Consider the following 18853-nt stretch of genomic DNA (forward strand, 5'->3'; position numbering starts at 1 on the left):
TACTTGTCAAGGGTCCACGACCTGTGAAAGCTAAATTGGGAGAAATCTATCAGATGCTCAGATGGAGCATCAGGTTTGTCACTCTAGAGGAAATGTACACTGCCTCCTGACTAGCTTATCTTCTTGAGAAATTTAGAATTTCCAAAGGGGACAGCGTCTGTCACTTAATGTTGATTGATATTCCTTCAGACTGATCTAGCATATTTGCAACATTTTATTTACTCTTTCACCTTCGAGCCTTGTTTTTCTGGAACTTCAATAGACGTGTAGCCTTCGCTCACTCTTTTCAGAAGGCATTTTTAGCCTTGCCTACCAGGACTGGCTCCATAATTTGTGAATCAGGTGCAAATGACAATGCAGGGCCCCTAGTTCAAAAATCACTAATAATTTCAAGACACAACGGAAAATTAAAGCAACCATGAGGCCCTCTAAGTACATTGCTCTGTGGGAATGCACAGGTCCCTCACTCTTGGAGCAGACCATGCTGACCACATTAGCTATTGCCCCTCCTCTTGCGATGACTGCAAATATGGCCTGCTAGGGAAAATTTACCCGGAGTCCCACATTTTGTTTCAACTTAGCCTCATGCCCCATAGAGTTCTGATCTAAAACTGTTGTGGATATTTCTGAAGCTCTTAGGACTGATACCTCTGCCAAATGTTTCTCCTCAGAAGCCTACCTTTCTTCAGGTTTTAGGTTTTTCTAGAACTTACGCTATTTCAATGGCAGAAGTATGTGTCCTATTACATGTTTTTTTTCTGGAGCTGTGGGGTAAGCTCCATTGCAATTATTTTTTTAATTGTAATGCTATTATAAAATTTTCAATCTTACAAATAAGTAGATACAATAGTACAATAAGTTCCCATGTTCCTATTCCCCAACAGCAATCATGATCAATAATCTACCATTTTTGTTTCATCTCTCCAACTACTATTTTATTGCTGAGCAGGATACTGATGGCCACTCCTCTTGCTATGGCTGAAAATCCCAGACATTAATTCAATTAATCCATATGAACTATAATGTAAGGAGTTTACTTTTTTGTTTAACATAATCACATAACCATTTTCATTACCCCACACATCCCCAGTTAACACTAATTTCTTAATTACCCTTTATTACCAGGACTGTGCAATTTTTATCTTATTGTATTTAAAAAATGTCTTTTTTACACCTGAATTATTGAAAACAACCTAAACAAGATCCACATATTACATTTGGGGTTATGCCCCTTATGTCTTTTTCAATCTCTAATGGTTCCCTCTTTCTTTTTTCCCCAATGCCATTCATTTGTTGAGGAAACAAAATAATTTGCTCTGTAAATTGACTATATTCAGTATTTGATTGAATTGTTTCTCCATAGTGTTGTTTACCATGTTTCTCAACCCTCTATTTTTTGTAGGTTGGCAATTAGACCTCAGGATTTACTTAAAATCAGGCTCAATTTTGGTTTTTCTGGAGAGGAGGGGCAGATTCGGTTGCATTTAAGATATTTGATTTACTTTTTTTAAACACCACATGTTGCCTTGAAGTTAGCACCTTTCTTGCTTTTCTTTTCTCCTGGCTTTTGAGCCTAATATTTGTATTTCTAGCATGCTTTTGTAAATTCCATCTTTTAGAGTCCTCAATATCAAAAGATAGAAAGTTGAATAAATCTGAATGTACAAATCTGAAATTAGAATCCAATTGCAAAAAGCACCCAATTGTCAAACAAATCACATATTCCTTTACCTCCTTGAATTATGCAATCTTTTTAAAGAGGTATTAAAAAATCAGATCAACTTCTAACACAGCTCTGAACTTGATCTATTTTTGCCCTGTATATCTCCTGTCTAGTATATACGGTACTATCTCCTCTGTACTTTCCTTTAAAATCCAAACTCTACAAATTTCAGCTAACTAGAAGAACTAAGCTTTAAAGAATTGTGTTAATTCGGGTTTCTTAGTCTAATATTATTTTTTGAACTTAAGTTCTGGGTGGGAAAATGCAAGGACACAAAATATTATATTTACAGTGTAATGGGCAATTTAATGGTTTAACGAACACTGATTTGAAGTCAGAACACTTGAGTTCACGTTTCTCACCCATCAGTTTTTTCTTAGCTTGGGGAAAATAACTTAAATTAACCGAGATTTAGTTTCTTCATCTATTTAATAAAAGCAGGAATCTAGCTGAACTTTCATACCTCTTCCAAGTTTAGTGATTTTGTGATTCTAAGTATCCTTCAATATATTATACACTCTGAGCCTCATCTCCACTCTTTGGTTATAGGTAAATTTTCTTTTCACATCAAAAAAACTTCATCTTATCTAATCAGTGGCGATTCAGCCTCAGAAAGGAATATAAATTACTCAGTCACCTATCCACACATGGCCTAGAATATTGCTTTTCTTTTCGGCCCAGTATGCTCAACTCATATTCTGAAAAGTTTGACAGATTTTGGTCTGTCCTCCTGCTATGATACAGTTGAAGGTGTAAAGCATTATTTTATTAATTCAATTAAATGTCATTACTTTGGCCAGGTACTCTTCCAGGCACTGAATGAAACAGGCAAGGTCTTTGGTTGCTGAGAACTCATATAAATCAATAGGCAACAAATAAATAATTTCAGATAATGATAAGGTCTGCAAAGACAATGAAACAGGATGATGAAAAAGTGAATGGGGGGAGGGTTACACATTCTGCTGAGTGGTCTAAGAGCATTTTTCTGAGAAAATGTCACTCAAACAGACTTGGATGATACAAGGAATCTGGTGCACGAAGACCTGAAGGATGAGTGCTCTAGGCTGAAGGACAGCATGGATAAGCTCCCAAGTTGGGAGCAAGCTTGGTGTATCCTGGAGAGGTGAGACACGTAGGGTCATCGCATAAATGGCTTAGAAACCAGGGCATGGCATTTGGTATTATCTTTATGAGAGGGAACATGGAAGGATTTTACACAGGAGAACACTCCCTACACGAGAATCACTCACCACTTCTATTTTCCTAACAGTTTTTGCCAGAATCCTGCGAGCTCCTGAATCCCACAATGTCACCTTTGGCTCCTTTGTGACCCTACGCTGTACAGCAACCGGCATCCCTGTTCCCACGATCACCTGGATTGAAAATGGAAATGCTGTGAGTGCCTTCTGTATGGGGACTTGTCTGGGAAAGAACTGCTGGTGGTGAATTTCAGAATACACCATATATTCGTAGAGCTATCCTAATCTCTGTCATTGGTCCCACCTGTACCTCCATTTTTCAAAGACGTCCAATATTTTCATCCTAAAAGTCACTGCCATAGAAATTGAACACCGTGGGTTTACTTCTTTCCTTATATCACGGGAAATAGTAGAAAACAAAATTCTTTCTTTATGCCTTTGTGTTAAAGGGAAGCGTTAGCAATTCCTTCCCATACAAGTAAAATAATTTTCACAGAACTCATCAGTTTACGAATTAGTTCACTGCTGGAATCTACTTTGATGAAAAGGCATCCAGAATTAGAACCCATATCGGTCAATTCAACATTCTTTTCTTCTTTTTTTATACTTGTTATAATAACCAACATATATTAAATGACTGCTATAAGCTAGTCCCTGTCTTAAGCACTTCACATGTAAGTATTCATTTATGCATTCTACAAATATGTATTGAGCATCTCCTGGGCATCAGGCACTATTCTAGGCACTGTGGACACAGGAGCAAACCAAACAGGCAAAGTTCCTTGCCTTCAAAGAGCTTACATTATGAAGAGAAAGAAAACTATAAGATAAAACAAATAGAATAATATGTATTCTATCTGGATCATGTCCAATGCTTTGGAGAAAAATAAAGCAGGAAAGTGAGGCAGAAAGTGCAACCTTAGCAGAAAGATTCCATTTTTCAGGAGACTGGTCAGGGAAGCCTCGTTAAGACGAAGACATTTGAGCTAAGGTCTAAAGGAGCTGAAGGAGGAGGCTATATAGATAACCTGGGGGAGATAACTTGGGGGGAGATAACCAAGAAAAGTCTCTGAGATAAGGGTGCACCTGGTATGTGAGAAGAACAGCAAGTAGGTCAGTGTGGCTAGAGGGCAGTGAGCAAATAGGAAAGAGGTAAGGGGTATGTTTAGGGGTTGTGGATCATATAGGCTTGTGCAGGTTGTTGAAAAACCTTTGGCTTTTATTTGAGTGAGATGGGATGCCATTGTAGGTCTGCTTCTGATGTCTGTTTTTCTGCTGACTCTTGTTCATTGTGTTTTGTTTCCTTGTGAGCCTCCTTCTCTTTGACCACCTACTGTTTTTTTTTGTTAAAAAAAAAATGGCAGGGATTAATTTGAGGTCTAGTTGAAGGTACTTTTCTCCACAGAGAATATTTGTTTGTTTCTGCTAGGAACTAGAGGCTACTACTAGTCTCAGACTACCTTTAACTAAATTCAAGGTTTGAAACTTCCTGGACATCCCAGATAATATTCACATAGTCTACAATTCTTTATGTGGGTTATTTCACTTGTAGTTCACACTGATATCTCCCTGGCATCTAGTTCTATGAGATGTTAGTTTATTGTATCTTTTATTAGACTCCTCACCCTTATGTAGCCTGAGTTTTTATTTCTGTTTATTCATTCCTTGTTGCCATCAAAGGAAAATTAATATTTTCTAGGATTGAAAAACTCTCTGAGGAGAAATAAAAGCTTCTAAGTTTGTTAAATCTGTTAAAAATATTTTTTTCAGATTTGTTTTTAATGTGAAAGTTGGTCTGAATAACTTAGCTTACCGATATTTGAATTAGAAACCTGTAATAGATTATTATTATAATGATATTTTGTAGACTTTAACCATTTGTCTGATTTATGTTTGATTTGTACTCGGTTCCTAACTCAGATACTCTTTGAGGTTAAGAATATTTTTAATCTTAATTTAATGTGTTTTAATATAAATATATTTTAAAGTCAACAAAATACCTTGTCATCAATTATTTCAATTTTAGTTTTTCACTTTAAATTGCAAACTTTCCATTATGTTAAATTGTCATTCTAGAATACATTGCTTTTTAAGTTTAATTGTATTATTTCAATTTGCTGTAATTTTATTTAGGATTATTGAATCTATTTTCAAAAATGCGAATGGTCTGTTCTTTTAGTGAGCTATCATGATCAGGCTTTGTGAACAATATTATACAAGCCCTACAGAGTCACTTGGCAACTTTACATATTTACCTTTGATATAGAATTGGAGGTAAGGAACTTGAGATCAAATCTCTCTGAAACTCAAGGACACTTTCCTCTACCGTATCTTTAATTACTGCTTCTCTCCTCCCTGCATGTTTTCTACTTAGATTTCTGTTAAATGAATTTCTTTTAAAATTAAATATTTCTGATCTTTACGCTGTGCATATTTGTATGGAGGGACAGGGGGAGGCCTACTTAATCTGTCCACCTTTTCTCAAGCTCTAATACCCACCATAAATGTCCACCACAGGAACCCACTAAGCTCTAGCATGGACAGATACTGCAGCCTGGTGCTATGAGCATACATAATAGCTCCCCAAATTCTCCAACAACTTCACTAACTCTCCCAAAGTCTGCTCCTACTTACATCTCTGCTATCTGAACTTTGGAATTTTCCATGACTACATAGGGAAATTTTATCCATTCTCTTCTCGGTAAACCTCTTATTTTGTGTTTGGTGTCACCTACTGAGTTGGTATTCATTTCTTTATCAATCCAATCCCACCTCTTTCTGTCTTCCAGAAATTGCTGAAAATTTCTGGCTCACTGATTAGGATACCTTTCCATCCTTCAATGGATTTATTTTTCATAATTGTAGAATTTATTTCTCTTTTGAGATTTCAAAATGGAAAAAAAAAGAGTTTGACATGTAGATTATTATTGTAGCTCAAGAGTTGAATGAGCATGATTTGTTTGTAATACAACCTTATTTAATACTTTATCTGCCCTTTTAAGTTTATTCATCAGGGTGAGTTACTTTTCCACCATTGAGGCTTACCTTAAACAGGCTCTGTGACTTTTCTGCTCACTTTTAGGTGATTTAAAACCACTAACACAATCCTAATTTAGTCATTTTAAGTGTCTAATCCTAAATAATAACCAAAGCCTCCAACTACATTCACAAGTGAGAATTTTTCCATCCCCCATTTCTCAGGACTCTTGCAGGTATGCGACCTGCCTTCCACAAAAGTTCTGGGCTGGCTTCTTAGCTCATACTCATTCTTCCCCTACTTCCTAACTGCTATTTATGACTCCTACAGGTTTGAGGTGGGAGGGGCAGCAATTAGAGTGGAAAAGTTCTAATCTAATTGACACTCTTTTAAGTTTGCTTTATAACCCTGTGCCTGACAAGTATTTAAAACTGGCTCTTTCAATTGTGGACACACTCATGATTCTTCAGAAATCATAAAATTCTCCAGATGACACTATGATGCATTTTCCTTAGTATAGTCATCTTTTAGCCCCTAATTTGTTAGTTAATGGGAAGTCTTTCTGAAGTTCCTTTTGGAAGGATTGAAAATAACTCCAACTTAAGTCTTCTATTAAAACTTTGTGTCTACAAACTCTTGGGTCCAGATCATTGAACAGAGTTACTCCCTCTTTGCTCCTTCCATTGAATCTGCTAGGTAGCCTGATTCTGACTCTTAGATTTTATAGGTGGAAATTAGATACTTGCCTGCTACGTCAACAAATTGCAGGTGTGTCAGGGTTTCAAAACCACCCTCATTTTGATGAACTCAGAAAAGCTGTTATACTTTTGGTTATAGTTTATTACAATGAAAGGATATACGCTACAATCAGCAAAGGGTAATCAGTTGTTCTTTCCCACTGGAGTTGCTTGGAGAGCACTTAATTCTCCCAGCAATGATGTATGACAACATGTACAAAGTATTCTACCAGGGAAGCTCACGTGAGCTTTGGTGTCCAGAGTTTTTACTGAGGGTCAGTTACATAGTCATGTAGAGCCAATATGACTGACTTTAGCTAGTCTCCAGCCCCTCCAAAGGTCAAACTCATACAGCATGACCTAGGGTCCCTAGTGAACAAAAAAAGATATTCATCACAATTTACATTGTTAACATAAACTATCTGGCATGACTCAAGGTCTCAGGTATACAAAGACATGCTTATTGGACAGGATATTCTAAGGGATAAGAAGTTATCTCACTCAGGGGCCATTCCAAACCCATGCGCAGGGTTTGGAATGTGCAGGGTTTGAGCATCTGAAGGCCACTGAATTAACTACATTGCAGTGGCCATATTTCAATTCTCTAGGTGGTTCTATTAAGGACCCTCTTTTATGCTTTAAGGAGATGGGGTGCACTTTCAAACCAGTCCTTTGGGCGGGGTGAAGATGGTTTTCAGTACAGCTAAACAACTCAAACCTTGATTAGTCATCTAAGGGGTTCTTAATTATTATGATTTTTCATGTTTTCCAGCATAGTATTTCTCCAACTTTTCGTTTCTTGGCTTCAGTGTCCATATATTATACTACAATATATTAATGATAGCATTTTAAAGTCAAAGGAGTATTCCAAATGAGAAGAGAAAAAGGAGAGGAGAGGGAAAAAAGAGAACTAGGACACTAGACCTGGGAAAGGAAGAAGGGGAAGGGAGAAAAGACTATGTAAAACAAAGTGCATCAGTGTATGAAATGTGGATGGATGTTGTAAATCAGGAAAAAGATGCCAGATACTAAGGCTACCCCATCTAATGAAGAATATCATCTTGCAATAGCACCCTCTAAGGCTTACAATTCATTTATTATTTTTGTTTTCACTATTGTTTTTGTTGAAGGGTTTTTTGTTGCTGTAAATTTCCCTCTTCAGCTAATGTAATTTTAGGGGAGTCCATTTACCTCTCAGACATTGATTTTCCCATGTCCATAACGACAGAGATGTTAGGTCGCTGGAGAAGATGATCTCCAAAATAACATGAGAGCTCAAGTTCTCTAATTTTGTTATGCTACAAAAAGTAACTTGTAGACCCTGCTCTTTTTTTAGCTCTTTAATTAAATCTCAGTGTCATTTAAAATTTGAATCTTATTTGGCAATGTGTTTTGTGGCTCTTCCATGGAAGCTGTTGTAGTTTCTTAAGGCTCTTAGGATAGTGTGTATTAAGAGAACTGAGAGACTGATAATATGACTTTACTAATTTGTCTTACTCTGTGAGAACAGTAATAAAGAAAAGATATACGCTTTAAAAAAATTCAGTGTTTTCCAAAGGCTCTATCAGTTTAGAACTGAAGGATGCATGATTATTCTTTGTTGGAGTTGAGGAGTAATAAAAAGCCACGTGGCTTGAGTTAGTTTGGGTCTTACTGAGACCCCAACTCAATCATTCAAGAAGTCATTCATGAAAAGGAGAAGGCAAAATAGATCCATTGCCTCAGATTCTAAAACAGGAAAAAAAAAAAATATAGTAATTTTTTTCCAGGAACAAAGCAAAAGTACATCTGCAGTTCTTATGGTCAGAGAATGTGTGTTGCTCTTACTGCCAATTTTTGGTCTTGGTGATATTCACCGAGTCCAAATCAAAATTGAAATAACTTTGCCCATGCTGACACACACACATCACGGGACACGGAGACAATTTCAGGACTTTCAAGTTGTACAAGTAGCAAACCAGAAAATCTATTATGGAGCATAGGGAAGAGCCCACAGCCCTGATATCATTTTGGGTGGCCTGAACGAAGATGAATGCAGACCGGGGAGCTAGCTGTATGGCGCAGTATAAAACACTTTGAACTGTGGCTGTTCACTAACTACAAGCCAGTGAACTAACTTCACTAACACAGTACTAAGTTCAACGGGTGCTCTAAAAGATGTGAATGTTCCTTTTTCCTTCTCTGTGAACCAATAAACTAACTCCCTGCACAGTTAGAGCCAAAAAAAACAACAGAAAGGCAAGCAATGTTCCCCAAAGTGATCAAGAATAATTTTGCTTTCTTCCTGTGGAAATGTCTTTTATTTTTCACGAAAATTTGTAGTTTTAGATGAACTCAGAGTGACCAGTAATATTCGTCTTGTTTTACAACATTGGAATAGTAGTTTGATGTGGATAGAACAGAGCTTAGGTTCCTAAAAGAAAATATCCTTGTACTTTGATAACCAGATTTATTTAAAGTTATAATATCTCTATCATTTTGGCATTCAATTAAAAAAATGTAGAAAAATTGCAGGTCATCTTGCTTTGTTCAATAAATACATAAAATTTTTTGAAAGTTGAATTATTTTAATTTATTAGGAGAATTTTATCAAATAAATAGACAAATCATCTGTGTTGAATTGAGTTTTTTATTTTTTTTTAAGGGAGACTAACCTATATTTTACACATATTTTTAAGAGGCAGTATTTTAGGTTTAAAGTACATAAACTTTGGTGTCATCTTATCTTACTAGCTGTGTAAATCAAAATAATTTCATACATCAATTTTTATGTGAAATATTTTAGCAAGCAGATTAGAAGAGGCCGATATTTACGGCTATGCTGATCAGAAACAATATGGACAATGTTCTCAGTCTATTATCGCTTTTTCTATGATGCACAAACATTATTGCAACTCTCTGAACAAGGACACTATTGGGCCATACCCTAACAGTTCCATTAGGTATGCCCAGTCTGCTGGAAATATTTGCAAGACAAGTCCATTGAGGCCCAAACACCTTTCAAAGGACTTCCTATGCTAACTAAGGTCGCATCTGTGCTAAGGTCCATAACTGGGGGGAGATTTCTCTCAAAACACGATTATTAATGTGTTAATAAGCCACCTTCAATACGCTTTCCCCCACACATCTCAGGTGTGAACTATTACGCCTATTTAATAGAACTTCCTGTTTGCCGTGTGCTGTGTCACTATCTCAGAAAGAGAACACCACACACAGAGCAGTGAGCTGTATATCCAACTCCTCCAGTACCTACCTGGGGGACTTGGAGAAAATAACGTTATGTACTGGAAACACCAGATACCGCCACCTAGGCCATACCTTGGTCAAAGGTCACAGCAATAATCTGAACTCATCCCTTTGATCTTTTGAACTTGAAGGGCAAAATGATCATCATGGAGGGCAAAGGATTGTTTTTATTTTTAGGTCATCAAAAATACTAAACTGTTGGTCAGGATGATCCACGCAGAAAGAAAAACAAATTCAAACTATGACTAACAAGGCCTGCTGTGCATGAGTCACAAACTGGATCAAACAAGGCCTCTGGAAACAGGAGGAAAAGCATTCAGGAGCCACATCATAATCAAGCAATGAGCCTCGTAACTTGCTCTATTCGCTGAACTATTTCAACACCTGGATGAAGTCCAGGAGAAGGGAGGTCAGGCAGTTTAAAACCATCTCTTTTTCCTCCCAAGAATGTTTTCAGTGCCCTTGAGGAGGTGTTTAGGAATGACTTTCTTAGGTGTGAACATGAAAATAGTGAGGCCGCAGTCAGCACTGGGGGATTACTCTTTCTGAGTTTTTTCCAAGGCATTATACTTCTCGAAGGAGTGAACTAACTGCAAAGGAGGAAGGTAACTGTGCTGTAGATCTCACTTCTACAAACTAGAAAGGGATATTTATATATAAAATATCCTTAGAGTATACAGCATGTCGATGGAGCATACAGGTTTGAGGTCTTTAGCTTTTCTCTCATTGTTGCCTTGTATTAAAATTCAGGGAGAGTCCAAAATTGTATTTCAAATTGCTCAGTCCTCTCAATCTAACTTGTTCCTCAAATTTGGATGCTCAAATTCTTAAGTTGCACTTCCGATGAATAAGATAATGATGAATTTGATTTGAATTCCCAACCAAGTATATGTCTCTTATTTTTCTCTCTGCCTTGTCAATTTTTCATAGAGTCCAGGCTGCTTATCTGGGGAAAATGCCACAATACTTGATCTGACCTGGGACGTTTCCCCAGTTAAGGTAAACTGATGTTCACACAAACCAATTTTTATCAGGAGGATGGACACTAGTAATGCAGGTAGAAAATAAAAAGACAAAGAAGCTAATTGGACAAACTTTCACTGCCTGATTGCTACAGAGAGTGCTTGGTTCCAAGGGCAGCCAGCTACCTGGCAACAGAAGGAAGAAAGCTGGTCTCACACCAGGGCTTCCCTCCCCCTTGCTAGTCTAATTGTGAAAACCCTCCTTTGAGCAACACAGTAAAATAACTGGCTCCAAATTTCTCATTCCCAGCCTCATTCCCTTCTACTGGACAGAGAGATCTCTGTCGAGGCCACCCTGGAACCCACCTCCACTAATCCGAGATAAAGTAAGGCAAACCAAAAGCTGATTCCTTAGTTGTCATTCCATTCAAATTTCCCTCAAACTTGCATTTTCCCGTCAAGTAAACAGGGATGATTAAAGAATAATTATTAAAAAGATGGCATAGTACCAAAGAAAAGCGTAAATCATCATTTTTAAAAATGCCACCAATTTGATAACATTTAATTCAGACATTTGTTTTGCTCCTGGTTGGCTGATTTGCTGAGGTTGTCGTTGTTGCTGTTCTTGTTTTCTAATTACTGTTCATTTGTTCTCACTTGTCGGACTAGGGAAAGCCCTGTAACAATGATTAAAAGCACTGCCTTTTGGATCAGACAAACTAGGGTATAAATTCTAACTCTGCAACATAATAGAACGTACTGGGCAGCCATCTTTCTCACAGAGTTGGAATAACGATGACTAATAAATAAGAACTTACATATATCAACCTGTCAATTATATGCTAACATTGCATTGATATCCTGCTTCTTCAAGGACATTTGATTTTCTGAGTTAAGTAAGTTTGACATGATGTATTCATGCCTCAGAAACAGAATTGACTTCCCAACCATTTTTCTTGATAACCATCCATCTATCTGATGTGCATTTGTGGGGAATGAAGTAGGAGTTATGAAAATAAGTCCAAAAGTATACAACCTCTCATTCCTGACTGTCTCTATCTTCAAAACATAGAGAATACATCTTGGAGGATCCACACAGTATATCTTTCCTACATTGTATTAGTTATCTATTGCTGTATCACAACCATCCCAAAGCTTAGTGGCTTAAAACGGTAACCATTTATTTATGCTCACAAATCTATGGGTCAACTGCGTGATTTTGCCAAGTTGGACCAGGACTGCCTGATCTTGGCTGATCTAGCTCCTGTGATTGGCAAGTCGATTGGGTGCTGGTTGGTCTAGAATGGCCTTCTTATCTATCAGGTGGCTATTGTTGGCTCCCAGCTAGAGCAATGGGAACAATTGGGCCATGTGTGCCTCATTCTCACAGAAGGTTACAGGTTCCAAGAGCAATAAGAAGGCAAACCACAATGTGCAAGAACTTTGTAAGTCTCTGTGTCTTTCTAAGTCATGTCACAAGGCCAGTCTAGATTCAAAGCATGGAGAAAGATGCTATGTCTTGAGGTAAGAGCTACAAAGTCACATTGCAAGGTCATAGGCATATGGAGGGAAGTTTGGGGCTATTTTTGCAATTTACTGCATGCGTTTTGATTCTAATCTTAATCCTTTTTCTTTCAAGTATACTGATGCAGCAATTTAGGGAATCCTTGACCAAATCTCTCCTTTTCTCCCCCTACTGCACCAGGTTTCTTCTGGGTCCATTCAAGAAAGTGTGAAAGACCGAGTGATTGACTCAAGACTGCAGCTGTTTATCACCAAGCCAGGACTCTACACATGTATAGCTGCTAATAAGCATGGAGAGAAATTCAGTACTGCAAAGGCTGCAGCCACCATCAGTATAGCAGGTAGGATGGATTTTCACAATTGCATTGCTCCAGGAAAAGAAAAGTCTTGGCACTATTCCACAACATCTCATCATGGGCAAAAATCTTTTTTTCTCTTTTCTCTTACTCCAGTCCCCTTCAGACTATTTCTTCCTTCATAGGGATACTCCAGAGGTTGACCTAGATAATTGATTTTGCTGATTTGTTGCCTCAAAAACTAAATTCTCAAATACCTGCCCAAGTGGTGGATAACAGCTTCGAGGAGCTCATTTCTCTCTCTTTTATTTTCCTCCCTTTCTTCCTCCCTTCTTACCTTCTTTCCTCTTTATTTTCTTCCTTTTTCTTTCTTTTCTCTCCTTTTCCTTTTATCTTTCTTCCCTTCCTCTCTTTTTTATTTCCCTCTCTGGGTGAATCAAACTTCCCAAGCTCTCAAAGAGTAAGTTGGTAGGTATTTAACATGGCTGTGCCAATTTCTTCATGGCTATTTCTTGTGGGCATTTTTCACTTAGAAGTAAGTGATCTTGTGGTCTTTCTTGTTTCATGCAAGCGGCAGCAGGACTCACAGGTGTTTTCAAGGAAAAGGGCTGACACCTGGATTTCTAGGATATTTGTGTTTGGGTATCAAGGTTTATTTTTAAAATTTAAATGTTCCAAAGGCTTCTGAGAACATATGTGGAATTCCTAGAGGTGAAAATAATCCCTGTATCAGGAAATGCCTAGCATGTTATATTCATCGTATGCCTACCGCCCGTGAGTCAGCAGAGATGCTTATTCTCACACAGAAGTCACGCATTGGTAGAACCTGTGCCCGGGGCCAGCTTTCCAGAGCCTGACTTTTCTTATTACAGTGCCACTTCTTTGATCTTCCCTAATGGGGAAGTTTCCAGTCATCTTTGTGATTTTTAATATGAGGTGACTAGAGACCACAGGGAAATATATAGGCTGGCCCTCTGAGGCATGCCCATGAAGGAAAGGGAAGATTCCAAAACCAAGGCTGCCTTCTGCCTTTTTTTGCAGCAATACGTCCCCCTGTATTGTCTTGAGACATCATGTCAGTTATTCTAAATTTTCCACTGATGGGAAATAATTTCTCCCAGAGAAAATGGGTGAGAATCCTAACAGTAAATTCAACTCAATTTAACAAATAATAATAAAACGATTACTAGTTACATAGTACTCTATTGTTTATAAAGTACTCTTATATGCATTCATTACATACACGGATTCAGGCCATTGTGTTAGGTAAAGGGATGCAAACTTAATTAACAAATGGGATAATTAACAATGGAGTGCCTTCCAGGGACTTTCAACCTAGAAAAGAAGTCAATCAGCCATATATTAGGTTGGTGCAAAAGTAATTGCGGTGTTTGCATTTATTTTTTAACCTTTTCAACCACAATTACTTTTGCACCAGCTTAATATATTATGGTACAGATTATGTTCTGTGGCAGAAGCATAAACAAAATACAACAGAAACATGAGAGAGGGAGAGTTTAAGGGAATGGAGCAGGAGTCATGAGTATGAGATGAAAAGGCTGAAGTGTGCTCAGAAAACAGCAAGTTATTTGGCATGGCTAGAGCATAATGAAGACTGGGAGTGAGGTGGACAGAGGGCAGAAAGGTTTGAAATGTGGGTCCCAGACAGGTATTAAAGAGCCAAAGTAGGTTGAATGTATTCTTCAATCAATGCAAAGTCATTTAATTATTTTAGAAGAGACAAGTAGTAAGAGCGAGGCCTGATTAAATTTGCGAACTTGTTGCAATGATGTTGCTAACCTTTTTTGATATCAGAGAGATTACTCATTATGAATTTGTACCAACTGGACAAACAGTTAACCAAGTTTACTATCTGGAAGTGCTAAAAATGCTGCGTGAAAAAGTTAGACGATCTGAACTTTTCACCAACAATTCATGGCTCTTGCATCACAACAATGCACCAGCTCACATGGCATTGTCTGTGAGGAGTTTTCAGCCAGTTAACGAATAATTGTATTGGAACACCCTCCCTACTCACCTGATCTGACCCCCAATGACTTCTTTCTTTACCTAAGATAAAGGAAATATTGAAAGGAAGACAGTTTGATTACGTTCAGGACACTTAGGGTAATATGATGACAGCTCTGATGGCCATTCCAGAAAGAGTTCCAAAATTGCTTTGAAGGGTGGACTAGGTGTTGGCATCAGTACATAGCTTCCCAATGTGAGTATTTTGAAGGTGACCATAGTGATATTCAGCAATGAGGTATGGAGCACCTTTTCTAGGGTGAGTTCACAAACTTAGTTGTCAGACCTCACAAAGTCATTTATATCTTTTATCAAATTAATAGAAGTTGGGTGTCAAAAGTTTGAGAGGCATGGCAAGAAGTTAGGAGGCTATTCCAGGAGTCTAGAAAAGTCATCAAGTTCTGAACAACAACAGCAGCAATGGGTACAGACAGAAGAGAACAGGTGCATGAGACCTATCAGGATAGAAATAAGATTTGAAAGCGCTTGAATGTGGCAATGTTGTAGAATAATGAGTTAAGATGTATCTGAGATTTTGAGGAAGGTGTCTAGGACAAACAACAATAGATAAAAAAAACATAAGAACATGAGAAGATTCAGGAAATAATAAAATAATTAAAATTTTGATGTCTTTTAATTACTTGAAATTATTCTAGTATCATTATCTTATGTTTTATTTTATATTTGATCAATACCCAATGTTATATGTAGGATTTAGGTCCAGAGAAAAGAATCTATAAAATGTGTATCTGAATTCTTAATTCCTCTACCTTCCTCCTTTCCACAATATACCAAGCTAGAGAGACTGATAGGGATGCTCCTTTAGTAGTAACCTTCAAAGCCAACCCATCATAAGTACAAAGAAAGCAGAGGTATAACCAATAAGAAGAAGAACCTTATAAAATGGGTATACTTACCCTACAAAGGCAAATTTATCACATGGACATGATTTCCTGATGCTGAAAGTACTACAGAACATGACTGGTACCATATTGTCTACAGCAACACTGCCCCTTCATCCTTGTCCTAGCCCAAATGAGAACCTGATCTAACTGCATTAACAAATAGAATCTGCCAACAGAGGAAGCTGTAACCATGCCCTCCCTCCACCCCCCAAATAACAGTATTTTCTGATGTAGATAGAGCCTTAATGTGTGGACAGGCAACATGGAAAAGTAATTTCCCAGGGTGCAGGACAGAGTGATCAATGTTGAGAATACACCAGAGTGAGGATTGGGGCAGTCAGCAATGGCAGCCCAGGGTAAATAACAATCGAATTTGTGTAGGAAAAGGGCTGGTGGGAGCAATGCATGGACTGGCATGGAGCAGCAGAGAGGGATTGGAATCTGTTGCAGCAGCAGTGTTGAATGCAGATGAGGAGCTCTGACCTCAGTAGGGGCAATGGTCATGTAGACTGGAACTAGCAATGACTTGACTTCAGTCAACAGACCTGGGGCTACGTATTTAACAAGTGTTAGCTACTGTATTTGAACTAATAAGTGGGAATCCTTCTGCATATAGAAGAAAATATTACTAAGATGAGTAAAGAGGAACTCCCTCAAGTTGCTAATTCATAAAAAACTACAAGTCCACTTGTTCAGCCTCTGATCTGTTTTTCCCATTGGGTCTTACTGACGATGAGGAGATTTGAAGCTCACCTGTTTTTCCTAAATTTTCCCCAGGAATAACTAATAAGCGTGTCTCATAGGTGCAGTGGAATAAGATTGCTGAACCCCCATCAGACATCTGACTTTTTCTCTTCATCTCTTTAACCTGTTCTTTTCCATTAAACCTGCTAGATGCCTCATGAGGGTCCTTCTGCCATCATTGAGGAAACTACCTTCCAACACAGGGTGCTGCCTGGACCCCATTATAGAGAAGTGTGGTCACTTTGGTAGAAAAGAAATCTATGGAGTCACTCTAATTCAGAATCGTTTCAAAGAAGCATGGTCTTATGCTCCCTAGGTCTTCCAGAACTTGGATGCGGCATCTGCTTTCTCTATTTCTGTTTTCAGACCCTCTCTCCTTTGGCCTCTGATTGGGCTGGCCAGAGGTCCAGAGCTTTGAGTCAGGTATGGTGCCTCTCCTTGACATTCTGGCAATGCTTTCTTACCCCAAACTATCCTTTCTCTCATTTCAGTGAACCTCATCCTACTCTAGTGTCTGTAGTCAACAGCCCCCTTTGTCACATTCTTCCTGTCTCACTTTGAAGCTTTTACTCCATCTGTTTATTTACTCATCCCAGCGGGGAAAATTGGAAATGGAAAAATCTGGTCTAGTGGTTAGGATTAAGTCTAATGATACTTCTAGTGTTTAAGTACAAGAAAAAATAAAGATCAGCCTTTATTTTCCCAAAACTCTTCCATGTGTATGTCCAAATCCTTATGCATTGTTTGAGAAATGTGATATACTTCTTTCGGACTCATTTACATTCACTGTTAGTTATCAAAAGGAGTCAGAAAAACTTTTGGAACTTCTCTCTATGAACCAGGAAGTTGCATTTCCCCTCCTGTCATAACCCCAAAAGGTTCAAGTTGCAATTTAAACTTGCCAGGACACCAGATAGTTGGCAAGATGCCTTCTCTTTGTCATCAAAATCCCTTGGCCCTGTAGCAGAGACCAGCAAGACACCAGAGATCAGCTCATGGTCTCTCTAATGAGCATAGTCCTGAAAGAGGCACAGGCCATCAAAATAGACACAGGTATATACTTCTACCAAACATTTAAAGGAAAATTAACATCAACCCTTCTGACACTCTTCAAAAAAATTAAACAAGAGAGAACATTCCCAAACTCATATTTCTAGACCAGCATTATCCTGATGCCAAAGCCAGATAAGGACACTACAAGAAAAAGAAAACTACAGACCACTATCCTTGATGAATGTAGATGCAAAAATTCTGAACCAAATATTAACGAGCTGAATTCAATAACACATTAAAAGGAGCATACACCATAATGAAGTGAGATGTGTCCCAAAGGTTCAAAGATGGTTCAACATATGGAAATCAATAAATGCGCTATACCACATTAAAAGAATGAAAGATAAAATCTGATTATCTCAATAAGTGCAGGAAAAGCAATTGACAAAATACAACATCATTTCATGATAAAAACGCTCAACAAATTGGGTATAGGAGAAATATACCTCAACAAAATATGGGCCATATATGACAAACTCTCAACCAACATCATACTCAACAGTAAAAGGTTGAAAGCTTTTCCTCTAAGATCAGGAACAAGACAAGAGTACCTACTCTCACCACTCCTGTTCAACATAATATTGGAAGTCCTGGCCAGAGCGATCAGGCAATAAAAAGAAAAAAAAGGCACTCAAATAGAAAAGGAAGAAGAAAAACTGTCTTTGCACATGATATTATCTTATGTATAGAAAATTCTAAGGACTTCACCAGAAAACTCCACCAGATAATTAAGTGAAGTTGCAGCATACAAAATCAACATACAAAAGTCAGTTGTGTTTCTATACATTAATAATAAAACATTTGAAAAAGAAATAAAAAACCCATCACATTTATAATAACATCAAAAACATTAAAATAGGAATAAATTTAACCAAGGAGGTGAAAGATAAACACGTTGAAAATTCTAAGACTTTGATGAAAGAAATTTAAGAAGACATAAATAAATGGAAAGATATTCTGTATTCATGGGTCAGAAGAATTAAAATTATTAAAATGTCTATACTATGTAAAGCAATCTACAGTTCAATACAATATCTATCAAAATTTCAATGGCATTTATCACAGAAAAAGAAAAAAAATGAAAGAGTTAACAAGAGTCAGCAAGGATGTGGAGAAAAGGGATTATTTCAGCACTGTTGGTGGGAATGTAAATTGGTTTAGCCACTATGGAAAACAGTATAGAGGTTCTTCAAGAACTTAAAATTAAACCAGCATATGATCTAGCAATCCCACTTCTGGGTTTATACCCAAAGAAAATGAAAACAGGATATTGAAGAGATATCTGCACTGTCAGGTGCATTGCGGCATTATTCATAATAGTGGCTGTGAATGGACAAATGGATAAAGAAGATATGGTGTATATACATAATGAAATATTATTATTCAGCCATAAAAAGAATGAAATCTTGCATTTGCAACAATATAAGGATGAAATTCGAGGGAATTGTGCTAAGTAAAA

General features: G+C 37.6%; 1 protein-coding gene across 6 annotated transcripts in view; it reads left to right on the forward strand.

Moving 5' to 3' along the window:
- Positions 1–18853, forward strand: part of MUSK (muscle associated receptor tyrosine kinase) — a gene marked incomplete at its 5' end in the record, with an annotated part of 85692 nt that overhangs the window by 39793 nt on the left and 27046 nt on the right. For all 6 annotated transcript variants that reach the window (XM_081065956.1, XM_081065957.1, XM_081065960.1 and 3 more), the window contains 2 exons: positions 2994–3118; positions 12550–12709. In XM_081065956.1, the coding sequence (XP_080922082.1) occupies positions 2994–3118; positions 12550–12709 (285 nt within the window). The remainder of the gene's footprint in view (positions 1–2993; positions 3119–12549; positions 12710–18853) is intronic.

This window comes from Rhinolophus hipposideros, assembly GCF_964194185.1.
Source record: "Rhinolophus hipposideros genome assembly, chromosome: 11".
NCBI lineage: Eukaryota > Metazoa > Chordata > Mammalia > Chiroptera > Rhinolophidae > Rhinolophus > Rhinolophus hipposideros.